Genomic DNA, 24336 nt, shown 5'->3' with positions numbered 1-24336 from the left:
TCAGACCAACTTGTTCCTTGCAACATGGTTCTTCTGTAACTTTTTTTTTTCTTTTAAGTATACATTTAGAGATAAAGGTTTATTTCCCAATCAAATTCTGAAGGCTTTTTATTGGGATGAGGAAAAAGGCTTGGGTTTTTCAATTATACATTGAATCACGTTGGTTAAATGTTGGTTAGTATAAATAGATTTGATTGCAGGTCTGACATTCAAAAGCAAGATAATCAAGTTCCTGAAGGCATATCTTATAAAACTTTCTCCAGTGCCTCCTCCACTTCACGTGCTACATACGCAAGTGCCAAGCCTCCAAACTTGCTGATTAGTTCAGAAAAATGTTCCTTCTCCATCTGATTCCCAAGCAGATCACGGTCAGTTCCATGAGAGAATAAGTGGAGCAAAATACTTCTTTTTTTTTTTTTTTTGGCTACAGCATGCAGAAATTCCTGGGCAAGGGACCAAACCTGCACCACAGCAGTGACAATGCAGAATCCTTAACCCACTGGGCCACCAGGGAACTCCCCCCTACTTCTTTATAGTCCCTGCATTAGGATGAAATTTACAGAGTACATATATTCTCCATACCTATTCCCTAGAGCTTCATTCTTTCTTTCATTCATGTATTTAATTCATCAAACATGAATAGTCACTATAATAAAAGTGTCTGAAGAGTGCTATGAGAACCCAGAGGAGAAAACTAACTCTACTTGGGAAGTAATTCCAAGTATGGTACACTTCACAAAAGAGTAATTTTTCGTGTAAGAATTCTCTAACATGAGGTCAGTGTCAGAGTAAATGGGTTCCACACGTCCTCGGAGTAAAAGACATTGTCTGGTTGTGTGCGCAGGCAGTTACAAAGAAAAAAAAAAAATCACCTGAATCTAAGAGAAGGACTGGTTAAAAGAAGGAAACCACACAGCTGCTGTAACAGTAGAACCTTCCCTACTCAAAGACAGTGTGATTTGAGAGTGATGTGATTTCAAAGAGCTCATTCTTAAGTGTTAAAAAAGATCTTAAGAAACCCAGTAGTTTCAAATTGTGCTCCTTACAGTTCCAGAAATTTCAAGGAGGTACAACATATGTGGTGGGGTAGAGAAGAGGAATAGGGAGTTGGGAGAAGATACTAATTTCAATGAAAGTAGCTCTGTTTCTGTGTTTTACCTATCGAGGCTTCTCTATATTTTATCTGATAATTTCTTTTAAAAGAGTTAAACCCATACTGAATTCCACCCCCTTCATTAAGAAACAAAGAAGAGGAGTTCCCGTCGTGGCGCAGTGGTTAACGAATCCGACTGGGAACCATGAGGTTTCGGGTTCGGTCCCTGCCCTTGCTCAGTGGGTTAACGATCCAGCGTTGCCGTGAGCTGTGGTGTAGGTTGCAGACACGGCTCAGATCCCGAGTTGCTGTGGCTCTGGCGTAGGCCGGTGGCTACAGCTCTGATTCAACCCCTAGCCTGGGAACCTCCATATGCCGCGGGATCGGCCCAAGAAATAGCAACAACAACAACAACAACAAAAAGACAAAAGACAAAAAAAAAAAAACAAAGAAGAGCCAAAGAAATGAAGTAATTTGCCAAATGACCCAATTTAAGGAACAAAGTATGTCAGCTGTTGATTTTGAACTTCACTACACGTCATGGAAAGTCAGTGTTTAAAAAATAGTATAGAGGTTCCCTTGTGGCTCAGCAGGCTAAGGATCTGGCATTGTCATTGCTATGGTTTGGGTTGCTGCTGTGGCACAGGTTCAGTCTCTGGACCGGGACTGCAGGTGTGGCCAAAAAGAAAATAAATAAAACACAGTATATGTTCAAGCTACAGACTCCATATTTGGTAGTCACCAGGGACTGGAAAAAGTTGTTGTCATGTCAATGAATGACATTATCCAGGGAAGGCGTATACAAGAACAAGGGAAGAATCTGGTCTTTTAAGGGTAGAGAGAAAGGATTCTAACGAACAGTATAGGAAATGAACTGGCTTGAGTGTCTTGAGACAGGGACATCATGAGTCCTGGCATAATCCAGGTGGTGAGAATTTGAACTTGGGCAGTGAAGAAGAGGGTTTTCAAAAGTGGAATGGACAGGATTTTCTGGTCAGCTAAATATGGATGATGAAATAAGAGCACCACAGATGAGTTTCTATCTTGGGTGACTGTATAGTGATATTAATCAACAGAAGTTCTAAGAAAGTAGGGATATGGATATTAGATTTAGGGGGTGAGCAAGAAAATGTTAAATTTTGAGCCTATGTCATCTAACATACCTACAAGTACATCTAGGTGGAGATATCCAAGAATGAGGAAGAATTCCATTTAAGGCAGAGACCCAGTTTTGGCAATCCTTAAGGACTGGAAATAGCTGTAAACATGTCAGTGGACGACATATCCAGAGACAGCATGTACAGGAAACAGGAGAACAACACCCAGAAAAAGAGGCTGAGAAAAAGGCAAGAAATCAGGAGATAGAGCCAAGAGTTTCAAGAAGATGATGGTCCTAATTGCCAAATGTCGCAGAAGTCAAGACAAAGCCATTGGTTTTGGCAATGTGTTGTTGAGTGCAGTTCCAGGACAGTGAACTGCCTGTAAAAGTCAAGTTGAAGTAGATCACGCAGTAAACAGAAGGTGAAATGTAGGTGACTCCAGAAGCACGTTGTTAAGGGAAGGAGAAGAAAAGGTAGGAGGAGAGGTTAAGAGGCTTTAGGAGAAAGGAAGGTTATAAGGCTTTACCTTTTAGATGAGAAAACTATTTTTAAAGGGAAAAGGAGAGATTTAATTGGGAAAAGGGAAAAGGAAAGGAGGTTACCTAACAACAGTCAGGGTCCAGAGAAAGTGGAAGTTGACAGCTCTAAAGTTAGAAACTGGGACAGAATAAAAGACAGGAAAAGTGATAAGGATGAATAAAGATAAACATAGTTTGGAATCAGAGGAAAAAGAAGTTGAGAAAATGAGAAAGTACAGCTTTTCTTTGCAACCCTTCTTTCTCTTTTTTCTTTGGGCCCAGTCCAAAGGGTCAGGCTAAAAACAGACTCTTTGATAGCCCAGACTCCCAGGTACCTAAACACAAATTTCTCTCCTCTGCAGGCCAAAAAAGAGAAGGTCACATGCAAATCAGTTCCCATGAATCAGCCAGACATGTACATTTCAGCTTGTGTTCAAATTAGCTTATGCCTTACACATCAAAACATTTGTTCAATGAACAAGTGTGGGAAAACACTCTAGACAGACGTAGTAGGACGTGCAAAAGCAGAAGGAAGAGTGTGGTATGGGAAAATAGGTGGCAGCTTATTCACACAAAGCAGTGAAGAGCTAATAATAATGCAAGGAACTATAACAATAGCTGTAAAAATAAGTATTGTATCAATACTGAGCTAATACAAATGTAAAACAGCACAAACTTTCTAGAAAGGAATTTGGAAACATGTATAGCCTTCCTTATCACAAAAAGAACTAAAGCCTCCACAAAAATACAAAATACATTTAAGTAAAAAGTAGATTACTATGGAGTTCCCGTCGTGGTGCAGCAGAAATAAATCTGACTAGGAACCATGAGGTTGCAGGTTCGATCCCTGGCCTCGCTCAGTGGGTTAAGGATCCGATATTGCCATGAGCTGTGGTGTAGGTCGAAGACGTGGCTCGGACCCTGTGTTGCTGTGGCTGTGGTGTAGGCCAGCAGCTGTAGCTCTGATTCGATCCCTAGCCTGGGAAACTCCATATGCCATGGGTGTGGCGCTAAAAAAAAAAAAAAAAAAAAAAGTAGATTACTAAATGAAGGCAAATAGAAAATAACTGATCACTATACTTCCAACTTTTGTATATGTATGACAGTGGTTCATCATAAAATTTGAAAAAGAAAACTAGCTTTGACCTTCATGCATCCGCCACAACCACTGGCTCTCCTCCTTCACTGCTGACCCCTTCAATCACCAGTCATTCCCTGGCGGCTTTAACACCCAGCTCACTATATACTCTCTAGCATTATGCCCATAATAATACTTGTTGATGTCAATATCCACTCAGATGACCCTGCCCATAGCCTGGCCTCTAAGTCTTTGACTTCTGTGTTCCCAAATATCTCAACCTCCATCTTATCTCAGCCATCAACTCCAAGTCACACCCAAGGCCTTGTTATTACCAATAACTGCATCTTCTGCAATCCGCTTCAGGAACCCACACCGCTTTCATCAACACCTGTCTCAACAGCCCAATCTCTCCAGTTCCCTGACTTCAACAATCCTGTAACTCCACCTGGGCCTACAAACTGCTGGTCTTAACAACTTTTCACTGTCCCTCAACCCTCCTCATACCCTCATATACCTTTCCTGATGTCCTAACATTCCTTCTTACCCAAATTAAGTATCACAGTCCACCATTATAAGGAGTTCGTTGTGCATGTCCTCAGCTTCACTCTCCTCTCTCCCTACATGCTATACATTTGGCAAAATGTCAGTGTTCTGTAAATCCAATTATTTCGTTATTCCATGACTACATAAATAAGCTGCTGACTGGCCTCACTTCACATTCCTGATCACTGTCTCAAGTGAACCTTAGGTCCTGCCTGACAATCCCCTTTGTCCTAGTCCATCTGCTTTCCTACTCTCCTTGATGACACCCTCACACATCGCTCTTTCAATCTCCCAGGCTTGTAACACAGGTTGTAAATACTTTTTACCCAGTTTGTTGTTTTACCAACTTCTTCTGCTTTACACCAAAATTTGTCTCTTTTCCTTTATGACTACTAAATATCCTATCCTATCATGCTAAGAAAGTCATGTCTCATACCAGAAAATTGCCCTGTATTTTCTTCCAGGACCTATTTTTTTTTTAATTTATATATTTGATCTATCTGAATTTTTCTTTTGGAATGGAAAAACAGAGGTAAGTTTCATGAAAAAACATTAGACAAATTCTAATGGGGGAACATACTACAACATACCTAACTAGTACCCTTTAAAACTGTCCAAGTCATCCAAAACAAGCAAAGTTTGAGTAACTGTCACAACCAAGAGGAACCCAAGGAGCCGAGATAATTCAATGTACTATAGTATGGGATCCTGGAACAGAAAAAAAGACATTGGATAAAAACTAAGGAAAAGTAAATAAAGCATGGACTGTAGTTGATAATAATGTACAAATATTGGTTCATCAATTGTAACAAATGTACCATATTACTGTAGGTTATTAATAATAGGGAAACTAGATATAAGGGTATATGGGAAACTCTGTACTATCTGCTCAATTTTTCCATAAATTTTAAACTGTTCAAAAAGAAGTATATCAATCTTAAAGAAGGCAAATATCACAGAAGTAGTAGGTTTAAGGTAAAGTATGTGCCTTTAAATCTGGCAACATTCATCCAAGACAAAATATCCACTTGCCCCCTTTATAGGAATTTATCTTAATAATCCAAAAGAGGAAAAATGAATGCAAAGATGCATATCACAGCATCATCCAACAGTAGAAAAAATACAAATAAGGTAATTTATCCACTAGAGAAAGGAACAAGAAAATATTAAGTTATATTCATTTAGAATATGCATCTATTTACAAATGATAATTTTAAGGCTATAGTACATAGGTAATGTTTATGATACAATGTAAACATTTTTAATTACAAAATTCCAAAGTACAGATGCAAATATTCAAAATTGTTACCACATGTCAAGAACTAGAAGAAAATCTTTTTTCTTTTTTGAGAGTCCTGCAGCATATAGAGTTCCCAGGCCAGGGACCAGATCTGAACCACAATTGCAACCTTTAACCTACTGTGTGAGGCTGGGGATCTAACATGCGTCCCAGCACTCCAGCAACACTGCCAATCCAGATGTACCACAGTGGGAACTCCAGAAGAAAATATCTTGAGGTAAAGGATCTTATCTTTGTGAATCCAGCACCTAATGGAGTTTGACAAAGTAAATGTCTAGTATACTTTTGCTAAATAACAATGTTCATAAGAGTTTTATTTATCAAGGCAAAAAACTTGAAATAACCTAAACATCTGAAAACGTGTGGTTAATAAATCAGTCTATTACTAGACAAAAATATCACAACCATTAAAACTTTTAAAAATTATGAGACAGCACAGGGAAAAAAAAATCTTACATATAATGAGTAGACAAAAATCTACACCATGATTACAGCTGTGTAAAACTCTGTGTGTGTGTGTGTAAATAGAGAAGAGTACAAACTCCGGTACCCACCTCCTCTTCCTGGAGGTCGGGGGGTGGGGCTGAAATCCTAAGCCTCTAATCTCTAGGTCTTTCTGCCTGTCCACTCTTATCCTGAGGTTATCTTGGGGTACTACTCTCAGTCACCTCATTAACCTAGGCTCTGGTATGATGGAAAGCAGACTTCCTATCGCTCAGGGAATTTCAAAGGTTTTAGGAACTTTGTGCCAGGAACCAGGGACAAGCACTAAATATACTTGTATTTTACTACACCATCTTTTAACCCTCTTGCCAGATTACCCAGCCCTCACCCTTGTCACCTTCTTAGTCTATTATAAACAATATTAAGTAACAAGGCTGTTTTACCAAAAACATTTAACTGAATTTACCAATTTCATCTCAAATCCAGCCATGCTACATCTAGTGCTAAAAAACTACAGAGGAAAAGTACATTCCTGCGCACACACTCTACTGAAGAGGCCTAAAGAGACTGGAATCCAAACCAAGGCCACACTCCAGCAGGGTCTGCAGGGGAAGAGCCACCATCAGTGACTGGTAGTTTCCAACATCACCCAAATCACAAACAGAACAAGAGAGTAGAGGAAAGAAAAAATAGTAGCCAATGGATAGAAAAGCATCTGTTTTCATATTCTATCAATCAAAAAAATTTTTAAAATATCAATACATTTCAAGTAAAGCATGCAATCACTGTAGGAAAAATAACATTCTTAAATAGAATATCCTGAGTTCCCTGGTGGATCAGTGGGTTAAGGATCCAGTGCTGTCACTGCTGTGGCTCTGGTTACTGCTGTGGCTCAGGTTTGATCCCTGGCCCAGGTACTTCTGCATGCTGCAGGTATGGCAAAAAAAAAAAAAAAAAGGAAAAAAAGAACATCTCAATTATTCAAGAAAGTGAATATAAAACAATAGATATGTAATGAAGACTTCAGAGACAAACTCCAAGTTCTGACAGGAACAAAAAATCACCAGGAAAGAATAAAATGGAGATATTCTAACATGGGATGAGTCACACTAAAAAAGAGTGTGTCCAGAAAGTATCTATCACTGAATAACACCTAGCCAGAATAGGATCTCACTTCCCGCAGGTGCTTCAAATCACAAATCTACAAATTCTCTTCACCAATCTGAATTCTTTAATTTTGAGGGGTCATGGACTTCTTTATTTTTTCTAAGAAATTTGGCAAACCCAGTTTCCCTCTCTGGAAAAAAACACAAATGTACAAATCATGGCATACAAATTTCAAAGGTTTCAGATTTCCAAAGCCAATCTGTGGACTTTCAGAGATTCATGTATTCAATAATTAAGACTTAATATAACACACACTAATTCCCATCTAAAAAGTTTATTAGGGTGGGATATTAGAGTGGGAAAATCCTTCCAATTATGTTATCCATTAATTCTCAAACTATTATAAATAACAGCCCACCTAAATGGGACAAGAGATCCAAACTACTCACCTGCTCCTATTTTCCAGCAGAAAAATAACTCTATCATGAAGTTATCGCAATGAAACAGTTACACAAGAGCAAAATGGTCAACAAAACTAAATCTAGCATAACTCTATAATTAGTTAATTCAAGAATAGTAGAAATTGGAGCCAAATCAAACTTGAGGCAACCCAATGATGCACTGAAAATAATATCCATCAGTGTGGGCGTGCATAGTAGGAATTTTTCAATTCAGTTCAATCCTGCCAAAGTTTTGTATAGTTAACAGATTTCTTAGAACATAACTAGAGTCCTCAATAAGTTTTAGAAATTGGCTAGTTTTAGTTTATGAACGCTAAATTTCAGTAATCCTTAATAGCTCAGATTATAAATATCCCATACGAATACGTAACAATCAAAAACTACGGAAATGGAGTAAAAAGAGCTCCCAAGAAGTGAGGAAATCATCTGCATTTTAGTTACTTTCATCAGAAAAAGCCTCCTGACACACTCTTGAATCATACTGGGGAAGCAGCATTATAATCCAATAATTTTCAACCACTGTGATTCTGTTCACCAATAGCATAAAATCTAATCTACTAAATTGGATCCCTCATACCTCGCTGCTGGGAATGTGAAATGATTTAGCTGCTTTGGAAAACAATTTGGCAGCTCCTCAAAATGTTAAACAGAGGCTACCATATAACTCAGCAATTCCACTCCTGGATATGAACCCAAGAGAAGTGAAAACATAAACCTAAATCCACACAAAAACTTGTACACAGGAGTTCCCATCGTGGTGCAGTGGTTAACGAATCCGACTAGGAACCATGAGGTTGCGGGTTCGATCCCTGGCCTTGCTCAGTGTGTTAAGGACCTGGCATTGCTGGGAGCTGTGGTGTAGTTTGCAGATGCGGCTTGGATCCTGCATTGCTGTGGCTGTGGTGTAGGCTGGCGGCTACAGCTCTGATTACACCTGGCAACCTCCATATGCCGCAGGAAGCGGCCCTAGAAACGGCAAAAAGACAAAAAAAAATTGTACACAAATGCATACAGCAGCATTATTCATAAAACTCAAAAAGTGGAAACAACCCAAATGTCTATCAGCTGATGAATGGATAAACAAAATGTGGTACGCCCGTACAACAGAACCTTTGGCTGCACAAAGGAATGATTTACTGATGTGTGCTACAACATGGATGCGCTTTAAAAACACTAGGGAAAGTAAAAGAAATCACAAAAGACCACATATTCCATATTCTCATTTACACGAAGTGTCCAACATAGGCAAATTCAGAGATAAAAAGTGGATTACTGGTACCCTAGAGCTCAGAATATTAGGGGGAAGTGGAGAGCGGCTGCTAATGGGCATAAGGGGTTCTTTTAGATGATGAAAATGTTCTAAAATTTGTGAAGATGCTTGTGGAATTCTGTGATGGTAATAAGAACTGTAAAGCTTAGAAGAGTGAATTTTATGGTATATGAATTATATCTTGATAAAGCTGCTATTTTAAAAAATCTAATCTCCTTCACAGGGAATACAAGATGTTTTAGGGTCTATCCTCTGCCTACTTTTCCAATGCTGGAATACCTTCCCCCTCCACCTCTGCCCCCTCTTATTCCCAGTCTCCCTCTCTCTCTAAACCTATGGAACTACCTACCTTCTCAGTGACACTTCTACTTACAAAACCTTTCTTTGCCATATTTTTTTTTTCTTTTTACGGCTGGACCTGTGGCATATGGAAGTTCCTGGGCTAGGGATTGGATCAGAGCCACAGCTGGTGCTGCACCCTAGTTCACAACCACAGCCACAGCAACACCAGATCCGAACCACATTTGTGACCTATGCTGCAGCTTGCAATGCCAGACCCTTAACCTATTAAGCAAGGCCAGGGATCAAACCCACATCCTCACAGGCTGTATATCAGGTCCTAACCTGCTGAGTCACAACAGAAACTCTGCTTTGCCACATACTTATTTCACCTTATATGTGCCTCCATTAAACTGCATATCACCTAGAAAAGTAACCTTTTTCTTCATGCCTGCTCACCTCTATTTGACTGAGTTCCTATGAATGTCTCTTCATCTTCATATACCTAGTGCCTAGCAGTCAGCCACATGTAAGATATTAAAATATCCTTTAATAAGCACAAATGCTTTGACTCTGAGAGATTAGCATTCTTTCAACTGCAGTGAGGACAAGCAAGCTCAGACTGGAACCTGAACTTTGAAAGCAGATCAACCAACTTGAGTTCCAATCCCAGCACAGTTACTTCTTAGCTTAGCAGACTTCCACATGACATAGTTTCAATTTCCTAATCTATAAATGTGGATAATTGTAGCTAAATGCCAGGTTGTTTTAAGGCTCTGCTATCATGTCTGTAAAGCATCTTGCACACAGAGGTGCTCATAAATGATGGCTATTACTATTGTTATTTCAACATTATTTTCAACTATAATAGTTGGCTTGATTTTTATTGAGTTGGTAAAACAAACTATATTTGTACCAATTTCTAATAAAAAGGACATACTTTTCTTACAAATATTTACTATATTTGAGAGAAAGGTGACTGTTATTTCTACCTCGAAGCTTAGGGCCCCAAATACACAAAGCATACTGAGACTTAGAAGTTTCAAAAGAACTATTCTATACAAACTTTGTTTTTAGTTCTAGTCCTGCAACTTAGCATCTTCAGTTTAAGACTTTTGAGTATAAATTATAAATTTTATAAATGTTAGGTTTAGCCCACAAACAATCAACCAAAACAGAATAAAAGAACAGGAATGTGAGTTCCCTGGTGGCACAGTGGGTTAAGGATCCAGTGTTGTCACTGCTATGGCTTGAGTCACTGCTATGGCATGGGTTTGACTCCTGGTCTGGGAACTTCTGCATGCCATGGGCTTGGCCAAAAAAAAAAGAACAGGAATGGTAAACTAATACTGTGATACCAAAGTAGCTACTGATACAATTAAATTGAAGATTTAAATTAAACTAATTTTAGAAGAATTAGTCAACAACTCTGAACAAGACAATTCACCCACACAAAGGGGGGAAAAAACACCTAAGAATAGCTTGTGACTCAGCCTGCACTGCTGTAAGGAGAGGGTGGGGGAGCTGGCTAGTTGGTCTACTCTCTCCCATCTTATGTCAGGATTAAATATTAAAACTAAACCATTTACATGAATAAGAAGCACAGAGGGAAGAAATTCAGAGATGCTTCATCTTGTATCTCTGAAACAAAGGTAACTTTCTAAGTTCTGAAGCCATTACAACAAATACACAAAAAAATAAAAATTCATCTGTATAAATATTTTAAACTTCTCTTGAAAATAAAATTAAAAGGTATAAAATTGGAGGCATTCTTGCTGTGGTGTGGCAGGTTAAGGATAAGGATCTGGAGTTGTCTCTGTGGTGGCAGTAACTTAAGGGCCTGGCATTGCTGGAGCTATGGCATGGGTCATAGCTGCAGCTCAGATTCGATCCCTGGCCTGGGAACTTCCAAAGCTGTAGGAACAGCCAAAAAAGGGAAAAAAAAGTATGCAGTTGGAGAAAAATCACAACAAACATGATAGTCATTATCTTTAATGTACAGAGAGCTACTAAAACAATGAAAAACACTAAGACTCCAAATAAATACACAATTTTCCAAAAAGGAAATAAAACTGGCTAATACATGTTAGCATCACTAATAATCAAGAAAATGCAAATGAAGTTTTGTTTCTCCCTATAAAGTTATTTTTTTAAAAAACAGACTCTGGATAATACTCAGGGTTGGCAAAGGTGATAAAAGACCCCCATATTTAGGGGGTACAAACTGGTAGAGTTCTTCAGAAGGCAGTGTGAAAATATACAGCAAGAATCTTAATAATGTTCATATCCTGTAAGCCAATAATTATAATTTCACTTCTGGAAATCTGTCATAAAGAAATAATAATAAATGTGGGAAATACTTTATTTACAGTGATATTCACTGCAGTTATTATTAGTTATTACAGAAAAAAATGGAAATAATACAAGCATCCAAAAATGGGGAAATACACTGAGCAAAGTATTATGCTTCCACTTAAATTCATAATGATGTATGAATTATATATCAATAACCTATTTCTTAAAAAACAATTTCAGCTAGACCATATAATAACCTAGAAACTGGTTAGACTCATAATTTATGATATAAAATATATGTGTATCATTATTGAAAATAATAGCAGCTAACAATCACTGATTAGTTACCAAATACCAAGCTTAAACTCAAGTCTTTTTTTTTTGGCTTTTTTTTTTTTTTTTTTAGGGCCATGCCTGTAGCAAATGGAAGTTCCCAGACTAGGGGTCAAACCAGAGTGCAGCTGCTGACCTATGCCACAGCCACAACAATGTCAGATCCAAGCCATGTCTGCAACCTACACCTCAGCTCTTGGCAACACCAGATCCTTAACCCACTGACTGGAGCCAGAGATCAAACCTACATCCTCATGGATACTAGTCAGGTTTGTTACGCTCAGCCACAACTGGAACTCCAACACTCAGGTCTTTACTTGTTGTCATTGTTCCCTCATAATCATTGATATCATCATTATCAAGGCTACCCTAGAAGTATGAGGCACAGGGCCACTAGCCCACTGTGAGGCTGGCCAGAGATAAATAGCATTTTAAAGGAGATCTCAGAGTAAACATTTCCTTAGGCCCCTTGAGAATGTTTAAAAAATATTTTGAAATTGAATTTTATTTATTTATTTATTTATTTATTTTTGCCATTTTCTTGGGCCGCTTCTGCGGCATATGGAGGTTCCCAGGCTATGGGGTCTAATCAGAGCTGTGGCTGCCGGCCTACGCCAGAGCCACAGCAACTCAGGATCCGAGCCACATCTGCGACCTACACCACAGCTCCCGGCAACGCCAGATCCTTAACCCACTGAGCAAGGCCAGGGATCAAACCCGCAACCTCATGGTTCCTAGTCAGATTCGTTAACCACTGAGCCACGATGGGAATTCCTGAAATTGAATTTTAATTATTTCAGAAAAGAAAGATACAATGTCCCTGGTCCATTCCCTCCTCCAAGCCCATCCCAGAGTAGCATCTCTAGCTAACCTAACCAAAAGACAGGACTGATTAGTATTACATTATTGAAAAGTTACTATGAGGAGGTCACATTAAATACACATCATCCCATCATCCTCACAATAACTCATGGATCAATATTATGATGAAATCTCCACATTTTTTTTTCTTCCTATGGCCACACCCATAGCATACAGAAGTTACGGGCCAGGGACTATATCTGAGCCACAGCTGTGACCAGAGCCGCTGCAGCTGGATTCTTAACCCACTGCACCATGGCGGAATCTCCCCAAATCTCCACTTTTTAAAGAAAAGAAAATTGAGGCTTACTGAAGTTGTTACACTCACAAAGCTAATAAAAAGCTAGGCTGGAACTAAAACCCCAATTAGACATCATGAGCCATGTTTCCAACTACAATGATACATTGTAAAACATGTAAAACAATATGCACCTAAAAACAAAGAGAAAAGATGGAGTGGGTAAGAGACACCAAAATGTGGTTGTCATTGGGTGTTGGACTTAGAGTGACTTTTTTCCTTTTTTTCCCCTCTATTTTAAAAAGCTTCTTCAATCACTATGTATTATCTTCATAATGAAAAAAGTTTTAGTTACATGATGAGAAATTAAGCTAAAGAGAAAAGAGATTTGAAAACATATTTAAATTAAATGACAAATAAATTATATTGCTAATACATAAAGTGCTCACTCCTTTTTCAAGACCAGCCATCAGTATACCTCAAGAGGAAGCTAGTAGGGAACATCTCTTAGTCTCTCACCACAGCCAGAAGAACAGTAAGGTAATGAGAGATGGAGAGAAATGGAGTTGAAGCCTCATCCCATTTGCTAACAGCCAGGGAAAGACGTGCTGAAACCCAAGTCTCCACAGACAAAAGCTGCAGTGTTCCTGTTCTCTCCAAACCCAAGACTTCCACTCCCTGCAAAGGCTGCCAGTGGACCTGGCCCACCATGTCACCAAGCTTCCCTAGGCATTGCAAGATCTTATCAGGATTACACCAGGGCCCTCCAACTTCCTCATCACACTGAAAAGGGGGAATCAAAGGAGCAACTGAGCCCTGTTTCACAGCAGAAGAGATCTACAAGTTAGATTTAAATATTCTGAACATGGAGTTCCAGTTGTGGCTCAGCAGCAACGAACCCAACTAGCATCCATGAGGATGCTGGTTCAATCCCTGGCCTCGCTCAGTGGGTTGGGGATCTGGCATTGCTGTGAGCTGTGGTGTAGGTTGCAGATGCAGTTTGGATCTGGCATTGCTATGGCTGTGGTGCAGGCTGGCAGCTACAGTTCCAATTGGACCTCTTGCCTGGAAACTTCCATATGCCTCAGGTGCGGCCATAAAAAGCAAATAATAATAATAAATATTCTGAACACTAAGAGTTCCCACTGTGTTGCAATAGGATCACTGCAATAGGATCTGCAGTGCCAGGATGCAGGTTCGATTCCTGGCCAGGCACAGTGGATTAAAGAATCCAGGGAAGGTCGCAGCTGCAGCATAGGTCACAACTGTGGCTCGGATCTGAGTCCTGGACCAGGAACTCCAGATGCCCTGGGGCAGCCAAAAAAGAAAAAAAAAAATTTCTGAAAACTAGACCAGGTACGCTGGGTGAAAGAAGGTTTTATTTCATCAGGCTTTCCCAGAGGCAAGGTTAATAATCCTCAAAAATCACTCTAAGTAACTTGTTTTTCCCAGAATGGAAAAATTTTCATGGCTGTTTTCACTCAGTTTTAGCCTCTGGGCTCCACCCTTTCTCGCTTCTTCCCCACTGGGCTTCAAAGCCCAGTTCCAATATTAATTCTTCTGTGTAAGTTTCTCTATTTTATATATTGGGAAGGTTGATGACCTTCTTGCTATCACCAACATCATCATGAGCACCTTTAAGTCAAATCGACAAATATTTACAGAGTCATCAGATAAACACAAAACCTGCATAAGATGTGTAAGAGCAGAGAAGGAGTTCCCACTGTGACACAACAAGATCAACAGTGTTTCTGCAGTGGCAGGGACTTGGGTTCCATTCCCTGGCCAGCACAGTGGGTTACAGGATCCAGCATTGCCGCATCTGTGGCATGGGTCACAACTGTGGCTCAGATCCGATCCCTGGCCCAAGAAAAGGGTAGAGACAAATATTTCTTTAAAAAAAAATTTTTTAAAGTATAATCTTATTAATATTCAGAGAAAGAAAATTAAAAGAAGGGTCTTTATATCAAATTAGCAGATTTTTTTTTTTTGTCTTTTATTTTAGGGCTGCACCCACAGCATATGGAGATTCCCAGGCTAGGGGTCTAATCGGAGCTGTAGCTGCTGGCCTATACCACAGCCACAGCAATCCCAGATCCAAGCCAAATCTTGACCTATACCACAGTTCACAGCAATGCTGGACCCTTAACCCACTGAGCGAGGCCAGGGATGGAAACTTCGTCCTCATGGATGCTAGTCAGATTCATTTCCATTAAGCCATGATGGGAACTCCCAGATTTTCTTTCTTTTTTTTTTTTTAAGCCAGTGTTTCTCAAATCCAACTAGGAACCATGTGGTTGTGGGTTCAATCCCTGGCCTTGCCCAGTGGGTTAAGGATCTGACATTGCCATGAGCAGCTGTGGTGTAGGTTGCAGATGCAGCTCGGATCTGGCATTGCCATGAGCAGCTGTGGTGTAGGTTGCAGATGCAGCTCGGATCTGGCATTGCTGTGGCTCTGGCGTAGGCCGGCAGCTGTAGCTCGGATTAGACCCCTAGCCTGGGAACCTCCATAAGCTGCGGGTGCAGCCCTAAAAAAGACAAAGGACATTAAAAAAACAAACAAACAAACAAAAAAAACGCCAGTGTTTCTGAGGATGTGGGGAACAGGACTAGTTTCAATGGGTAGGAGAACACTTTGTTACTGAAAAGTTTTTCTAGAAGCCAACTCAGCAATACATTTACACAAGCCTTAAGAAGTCTCTGCACTACTAACAATATTACTGCAACTACTAGAAATTTATTCTAAGGAAATAATCATAGATGTAAACAGATGTGGTTACAAGGATGTTAACTGTGGCACAATTTAAAATAAGAACAAAAAACCTATAAACTACCTTAATGTTAGAGAACCAGTAAGTACGAGCTATGATATGAGTACAGGAATAAAGTCAGACTAAGTTCATAACCTACAGCTGCCACTTACGGGCTATGGGACCTTAGGAAAAATTATTTTAAAAAAAATTTTTTTTTTTCCTTTTTATGGCCACACCTGTGGCATATGGAAGTTCCCAGGCTAAGAGTCAAATTGGAGCTGCACTTGCAGGCCTACACCACAGCCACAGTAATACCGGATCCAAGCCACATGTGTGACCTATGCTGAAACCTGCTGCAACATCAGATCCTAAACCCAATGATCGAGGCCAGGGATAGAACCTGAATCCTCAAGGAGACTACATCAGGTTCTAAACCTGCTATGCCACAATGGGAACTCCAGGAAAATTATTAAACCTGTCCTTGCTCAATTTTCTCAGCTGTAAAATAAATAATAACAGAACAGCTCTTACAGAGAGGCTAAAAACTAAATGAGCAAAAATATGTTAAAATGTCTCAAAAGTAACTAGGATATAGAAAACGCTCAATAAATATCAGACATTATTAATATTCAGTAGTAGCAAGGCAATATTATTTATCTAATAACAATTAGTTGATAAATATATAATAAAGTAGAACCATGATTTTGATAAGTGCTAGTAAGCTATTAAGCCGACTATATAATTTCATTTTTCCCAATGAAACATTTCTAGAAGGAGATCTACCAAAATATTAACACCGAACATTTCTCAGGGTAACATGATTATTAGAGACTATTATTTTCTTCTTTCAACTTCCCTGTAGCTTTCCAGTTTTCCACAAAGAACATATATTACTCATCTCAATAAAAACGGTATAAACAAAAAGTCTAGAGAATTTAAAAACAAACACAACATAGCACTTTTAGAAAAAAATCAAATTAAGGGGTCTATTCTAAATCATTTGACAAATCTGCTCTAGGCTTATGTTATGCCTGAGGGCTGTTGTTTTTCTGGCTTCAGTTACTAGAAAATAGAAACATTCAGAGATCTGCTGGGTCTAAACCAAGTAGTAAATGAGAAACACTTCTATTAAATACAATGAGCTGAAACACTATTAAATTTACTCAGGAAATACAATAATCTTCCCCCAATTTTGAATTCCTTAATAATTTTGAATAAAACAAATTTATTTCTCTCAATTTACCCACCCATCACCACCACCTGTCCACACCTCCCCTAGCCCCATTTCCTGCCTACTTTTCTCCACAGCACTTGGCAAATTCTAACTTAGAGACATTTTATTGTCTCTCTTCCCCCTTCTTGAATACAAGTAGCACAAGGGCAGGGGTTTTGTGCACTTTGTTCACTGTTTATATCTGCAGGGGCTGGACCAGTTTCTGGCATGCAGACACTCATTAATTGTTAAAAGAAAGAATTAATTCAATACCAAGAATTATGAGTAACTTCTTTTGGGTTTAACACTTAAAGAGGAAAGACAGTGGTTGAGAATAAAGAAAAGAAAGCTAAAGCAGATAGCAGAAAAGGAGGAAAGAGGGTTTTTTTTTGTTTTTTTTTTTCTTCTTCTATTGAAGCTCCTAGAAAGACAAAGATGAGGTAAAGTCAACCTAATGAGGAAAGCAGTAGCAAAGATCGATTTAAGAGGGAGTGGTAACATGTAATTTTGCAAGATAGGATTTCCAGCAGGCTCAAACCCAGGTACTGGAGAATAGTGCTCAGAAACTTTTTGGTTATCTGTCTCAAACCTAACTGGCTCTTTCTATCTCAATCATCCAAGTGACTTAGCTTTCTGGGGCTCAGAGGAACCCTGGGTCATAGATGTAGGATGCTGGAAGAAGGAGGCAAAAACTCCAAAGTCAGAGTCACGGAATGAAGACCAGAGACCAGAAAGAAAGGAGAGGCTGTCTAAGCATTTCACCAGAACTTCACTAAAATGCTTCCAGTCTGGAGAAGAAAGTAAAAGGAAATTAAATCTCAAGTCATAACCATGGCTTCTCCTCCATCATTCAGGTTTTCAGAGAATGAATGCTACATACTCATTCCTAGTCCACCATCATTCCTTGGCAAACTTCATCAATCTTGAAGTTCTCCCTTATATTCACCAAAAAGTATTTTAAACTCACTAAAAATAAGTTTAGTTATACAAGTTGTGAAATGTTACATAAATTGTCAAAATGTTACATAAATGTGAAATTTATCATAAATTGTGAAATTTATTAACTTGACCTACTTAATTCTTATATTTAAGCAGTCATTCTTAAGTGTGAAGGAGGAATGGTAGGGTGGTGAGGAAAACGTCCAAATACCTATTTTAAGCAAAAATGAAATGATAAAGCAAGTTATCAGGGTCCTCCTGTCAGCTCAAACTCTGCTGGGTCCTTATCTATGTTGGACTCTGTAGTTCGACACAGCCACCATTCCTGATCATCCTTTCCCATTACCAATCTCACACCAATCAAGAACCCCTCAGGCTAAAAAGTAACAGTTATTTAAGCATGTGGATTCAAAGACTTTAATAATCCAAAGCAGCAGTTTCTATTGCAGATAGCAAACATTTTCTTCCTTTAGGCTACTTTCCCCTCCCCTCCCACAAATTAAGAAGAGACTAAAAGGGCAGATTCTTTGTTTGGAAGTGGGATTGTGGGTAAATTCTACTCTATTTCCCAGCTTTCTTTTATGGATTGTTTTGATGGTAAGATTAAAAATTAAGGGCTAGGAGTTCTCCTGTGGGGCAGTGGGTTAAGGATCCTGCGTTGTCACTGCAGTGGCTTGGGTTGCTACTATGGGATGGGTTCGGTCCTTGACCTGGGAACTTCCACGTGCCGCAGGTGTGGCCAAAAAAAATATTAAGGACTAAGAAGCTGACTTATTTTTCACTAGGTAAAAAAAAAATTAACAAATAAAAAGGGATTACGCTAGTTTAGTTTTGAAATTTCTCATTGGGCAAGTTGGAATAATAGGTAACATTTATTAAGCACTAATACTAAGCAGCAGTTGCTGTACTAAGCACTTTATATTACATAAAACAGTACTATCAGATGAGTACTGTTATTTTCCCCATTTTACAGATGAGGCAACTGAAGCTTAGAAAATTAAAATAAGTTGCTCAAGGTCATACAGCTATTTAGTGATGGAGCCAGGAGCAGGAGGCTTAACTTGAAAGCCTGTACTCTTACCTGCTACAGTTATAATCAAAGTAAAAAAAAATTTTATCAAAACACATATACTTTTTCTAAAATGAATATGCATTACTAAAGAAAATGATCTAGAACACATAAAACAGTTGTTTAAGTAAAATAAGTTAAATGTCTGTCATCTGGAATTAGATCCATAAATGCCCACCATTACTACGGCTCAACAGCTTCACAAATAAATAAATCATTCAGTGTCCTTTATATGGCTACAAAATTAATTTTTAAGCAAATCTCTCAAAATAATACATTTACAAATGAAATATGACATTGCTGCCCTCTTAAAGTTGTAAAAATACATTACTTCTTGATGTATTCATGGTTCTATTTTTGCTGAGTTTCCTCCCCTCCTTCCTGCCACTTCCTCTCTAACTTCAGTTTTAAGATGAGTTCAGTTCCTCCTTCATAAGAATACCTATATGCACACTCTGCTCAACAGGACTCTAACACTAGTCCCTGTGCTCTGCAGAGGATGGTAACAAGTCAAAAAGGAACTCAAGTATATAATTCAGCATTTCTGATGCATCTTCATCTTTAGAACTGTTCATTTACAGAATTAATCCTAAAGATTATTTTTCTACTTCACACTTGAAATCCTGTCTCTAACAATTAGCATACCAAAAAAGTCTTGATTTTTTTAGCTTTCTTCATCAATACTTATTCCATAAATTTTTCCATAAATAAAGTATTGAAAAGATCAGAATATTTAAAAAAGAAAAATAAGCAAACACACTGTTGGGTGATAGTAAATATGTTACATTTTGAGTTACATATTTACTTATTCCGAATCATTTCTGGAATTTGTTAATATAAATGCTTTACAAGTAAATATAGTATATGAAAATACTAGTTAGTTATCAGTGTAATAATACATACTTTTATTCATTTACTCAGCAAATATTTGTTGAATGCTCAAATAACCTTTTTTTTCCCCCTCCAATTTCTGAACCAAGATGAGTGTACCAGATAAGGGAACAGGTGCTGAAGTTAGAAGGATCTTGGTTGGAAACCTGGCTCATGTACTTACTAGCTCAGAGATCCTAGAGTACTGAATTAACCTCCAGGTTAACATTTCACTTAACTATCTGATGGGAGGAAAAGAACTATTCATAGGGTCTTTGTGAGCTTCAAAGGATTATGCAACAGGCGCAGGATCTGGCGGGCATTAAGTGCGCAAAAAATGACAACCATGGTAAATATATTGCGTTATTGAGGAAAGTAACTGAAGGAGATGGCCAAAAAATGTTCATAATGAGGAAAGTAACTGAAGGAGATGGCCAATAAATGTTCTTTTTGTTTTACTACAAAGACAAACATTTGTGAAATTCTGTATTCAAAATACAGTAAAATAAAAATCTTAAGATTATTTAAGAGAGTTCCCATTGTGGCACAGTGGAAACAAATCCGTCTAGGAACCTTGAGGTTGTGGGTTCAATCCCTGGCCTCACTCAGTGGGTTAAGGATCCGGCATTGCGGTGAACTGTGGTGTAGGTCAAAGACTTGGCTTGGATCTGGTGTCGCTGTGGCTCTAGCATAGCCTGGCTAGGAACTTCCATATGACACTGGTGCAGCCCTAAAAAGACAACAAAGGGTTGGGGGGAAGAGGTATGCTAAGTAGTATATAGATAAACTAAAAATGAATAAATAAATAAAGATAAAGAGAGATGGATAAAGAAGATCTTGAAAGTTGCTGAGTTTGATGGATGTATAGAGGTCCTTTTTACTATTCTTTTTTTTTTTTTTGGCTTTTTAGGGCTGCACCCTGGGCATATGGAAGTTCCTAGGCTAGTGGTTGAATCCGAACTACAGCTGCCGGCCTACACCACAGTCACAGCAACTCAGGACCCGAGCCACATCTGCAACCTACACCTCAGCTCAGGGAATGCCAGATCCCCCACCCCCTGAGCAAGGCCAGGGATGGAACCCTCGTCCTCATGGATACTAGTCGGATTCGTTCCTGCTGCACCGCAATGTAAATTCCTCTTTTTACTATTCTGATTTTGTGAAAATACAAAAAAAATTTTAAACTATAATTCCTATCCCAGCACATGTCTAACACATTTCCTTGTATTCAGAAGAGAGCAGGATTTTAGACTCCTTGTTATGTTGAACTAACCTGCTTCCTGCTCAATAATTCAGTACAGGTCAAGTTTTCTGAGACAATTCTATTTTTCATTATAAAAGTGAGCAAAAGGAATAAGTATATGCATTAAAGGATAACAAACGCAAACAAAAAATGGAAGCTTTTCTTCTGCTCATTAATACATTAAAAAAAAGGAGCCATGCACATTTTTTCCACGTACTTCGAAAACACAAAAGCCTGTCCTTAAATTAAGCTTCTAAAAACAACGTCTTACATACTTTTGAAACTGCAAGTGATATATGTCAATCATATCTCAAAGCTGGAAGAAAGAAATAAGGCAATCGTAGGTACAGCCAAAAAACCCAGCACATCTGAGATGCTGCTATCTTTAAATTTTGAGGGACGTCATTATTAATTTATGTAAAGGTTTTATATGATTGTTTCTAGACTACGTTTAGGTTTTATCACTGATTAACAATGTGGCAAACAAGCACAGGAGGAGAGGCAACTGGTTTTCTTAAGAGGCTTAAGCAGCTTAACCTACAGAGTCTGTGCTACCTAAATTAAGCTTTCTGGAACACAGAATTTCCAGGCACACCTCACCTATTTCTGGGCAAGCAAGTAAACAAACACTAGTAAAAAAACAAATAGAGCACTTAGTAAAGCAAACATTTTTGTGTTAACCTTAATTCTTATCACAAAGTGGTTGGCTCTATCAAAAATATTCCTCATTCCTAATCAAGACAAATGAAGCATCCTTGCCAACAGCAATCATTCAGCGATAAAGCACAGGAATAATAAACCCCAAAACACCATCATCTTACAGAATGCAAAGCCATCTGCAGTTTCAACCTTGGCTTACCCATTCACTATGCACATACAGGCGTCTTTTTAAATGATAATAAACAGCAATAAACTTTACTCCGGTCCAAGAGATTACATCTCTCCGTGCTTCCTGTTCACCCTGGAAGTCAATAACGCTGAAGTCAAATTGTAACATTTCCCAACTTTGGTTTAATGTGAGCGGTGGACGCCGAGCATCCGCCCACTGGCCTCTCGTGACTCGGGCTACTTTGACGCACTGGGATGCGGCTCACCTGACCCTCCGCACCAACCGTTACCAAGAAGGAAAACCAACTCCGTGAAAATAAAATGGGGCCCCAAGGAAGCTCGCGGAAAGCCAGGGGGCCACGCCGCTCCCGAACCTCGGCGGCGTCCGCACCTGCCAGGAGAGGCCGCGGCCAGGGGCCGGGGCTCGGCCGCGGATAAGGGGCAGCCCGGTCCCGGCCCCTCACTGTCCGCCCTGGCCCCGCCGCGGGGACAGGAACCCACGGCCGGAGGTTTCCGCCAGGCGCCGCCAAGCCCGCCAGGGGCCTAGCTTGGGGGCCGCCCAGGCTCCCGAGGGCAGTCCGCGTCGCGCGGGGCGCGTAGCCGCCTCCCAGCCCGGCCCCCGGGCCGGCCCGCGAGCCTCCCCGCAGCGGACGCGGCGGCGCCCGCACCTGCCCGGCGCCCTGCGGCAGCCCCTGCGAGCGCCTTCACCCACCTGGCGCGCCTGCCGCGCCTCCCGCACGTCACAGCGCGACCCCGCGCCCCTCGGCACCAGCAGCGCGGGCGCGGACGGACGCCGGGAGACCCTGCTCGGCAGCCGCCGCCGCCGCCGCCGCGCCTGCTTCGTCTTCAGGCCGCGGACAGCGAACCTGTTGCGCAGCCTGTCACGGCCGCTCGGGCTCCGCGGCGCCGCCTCAGCCCCACAACAACATGGCGGCCGCGGCCTCCGCAGGAAGCCGGGGGGCGGGGAGGGAGGCGACGGGCCGGGCAGCTGACGGCCCGCCCGCCGCCGGGCACCGACTCCCCCACCCTCAGGAACCTGAAATTGCCCCGGCGCGGCTCCGCACCTCCAGAGCCCCGGGTACCGAACCCCGCGGGCCTGGTCCTAGTGCTCCGCTCTCCCCTCGGGGAGGCCCCGAAGCCCCGGACCCGGCAGCCCTTCCTGGAGGGGCGCCGACCCACCTGGCTCCTCCTCCCCGAGGTGACATGTTGAGGTTGGGTGGTGCGTTTCCTGCCACTGCAGACCCCACGGTTTTGGAGAAGGGCCGAGCTGTGCTGCACCCACAGGAGGTTTCCTCTGAAGCCTCCTTGCTCAGTCAAGTTTCTTCCTTGACCTGGGAGCAAGATTCCTCTGGAATGAGTGTGGCAGGAGGAGGCCGTGCCTCGCCTTGCTCTTGGGTCTGTTGCAGGCCTCTCACCCCCTCCAGGTACCCCAGGAGGACTCACCGTACTGAACAGCCATCCACTCAGCGTTCCTCACTCTCCTCCATGACAAGTATAAAGGGCGAGAAGGGGGCCTTCCAGCCCCCATCCATAAGCAGAGCGGCCACCCCGTATGCTCTGGCCGAGCAGTAAGAAGTCATCTCTCCTTGAACTCCACTACCAGCTGGCCTGCAGATGCTGAACGTTCTACCCCACCTGAGAGCTGCCTGACAGGTGAAGCTCAAATTCACTCTCTTTTTCCTCCCCTTTCAACTCCTGATCGCCTCACAAAAGACCAGACTTGAACTCAGTCACCACTCTAGGAGGTCCTCATGTGGCTCAGCGGGTTAAGAACCCTACTGGTATCCATGCAGATGTGGTTTGGTCTCGCTCAGTGGGTTAAGGATCTGGCTTTGCCCCCAAGCTCCAGCATAGGTTGGGGGTGTGTCTGGGATCTGGCCTTGCTGTGGCTGTGGTGTATGTGGGCGGCTGCAGCTCCAATTCGACCCCTACCCTGGGAACTTCCATATGCTGCAGGTGCAGCCCTAAAAAGACCAAAAAAAAAAAAAAAAAGTCACCGCTGTTCATGGAGGGCTTGCCCTAGACACAGCACTCCTTCAAGAGAGAGGCTCCTTGTTGATGTTAGAGGAGGAGTCAGTGGGGTTCCTATGAGCATAACAAAGTGGGGGTCCAAGACCCAAGATTTCTCTTGGCTTTTAGAGGCAGAGTGGGGGCTGGTCCAGTATACAAAACTCACATCCCCATGGCTTTTGTTGGAAAAGAAAAAATCTGTGCAGATCACATGATTCCATGGCTTCCCCTTCATTCCTCACCTGTTGGGGCATGTGAAGGCTGGCTTGAGAGGGATTGGTTTCCAAAACCCAGGCCTATCTGAACTAGCCACCCAACTCATGTGAGGAACTTAGCAAACATCAGTGATGATAAACAGGCTTTTCCTGCTCTCACACTCGGTGTTTTTCCCAACTCTTTGATTGGGACCTGACGAAGACCAGATAGACAGGTCCTGAGCTTCAGTGACACAGAGAGACCTGACTCCTTTGCATTAGCCTAGGAAGTCC

General features: G+C 41.0%; 2 protein-coding genes across 6 annotated transcripts in view; one reads left to right on the top strand and one right to left on the bottom strand.

The window, feature by feature from the left end:
* ITSN2 (intersectin 2) overlaps positions 1-23149 on the bottom strand; it is a 142690-nt gene extending 119541 nt beyond the window's left edge. For 2 of the 5 annotated variants that reach the window (XM_047782531.1, XM_047782535.1), the window contains exon 1: positions 22551-22680. The gene's annotated coding sequence lies outside the window, so the exon portion shown is untranslated. Of the gene's footprint in view, positions 1-4925; positions 5009-22550; positions 22681-22902; positions 22978-23017 lie in introns of those variants that run through there. The other 3 variants (XM_047782534.1, XM_047782532.1, XM_047782533.1) reach the window with 3 other exon arrangements.
* Positions 19878-23048, top strand: LOC125128497 (translation initiation factor IF-2-like). The gene is made up of 3 exons (XM_047782825.1): positions 19878-19943; positions 22032-22313; positions 22386-23048. Exons 1-3 carry the CDS (start codon positions 19878-19880, stop codon positions 23046-23048), a joined length of 1011 nt encoding a protein of 336 aa, XP_047638781.1.
* Positions 23150-24336: the final 1187 nt, after the last annotated feature.

Source organism: Phacochoerus africanus, chromosome 5 (assembly GCF_016906955.1).
Source record: "Phacochoerus africanus isolate WHEZ1 chromosome 5, ROS_Pafr_v1, whole genome shotgun sequence".
In the NCBI taxonomy this organism is placed as follows: Eukaryota; Metazoa; Chordata; class Mammalia; order Artiodactyla; family Suidae; genus Phacochoerus; species Phacochoerus africanus.
Note: the sequence above shows the minus strand (reverse complement) of the source record. Positions and strands in the feature narration are given on the sequence as shown.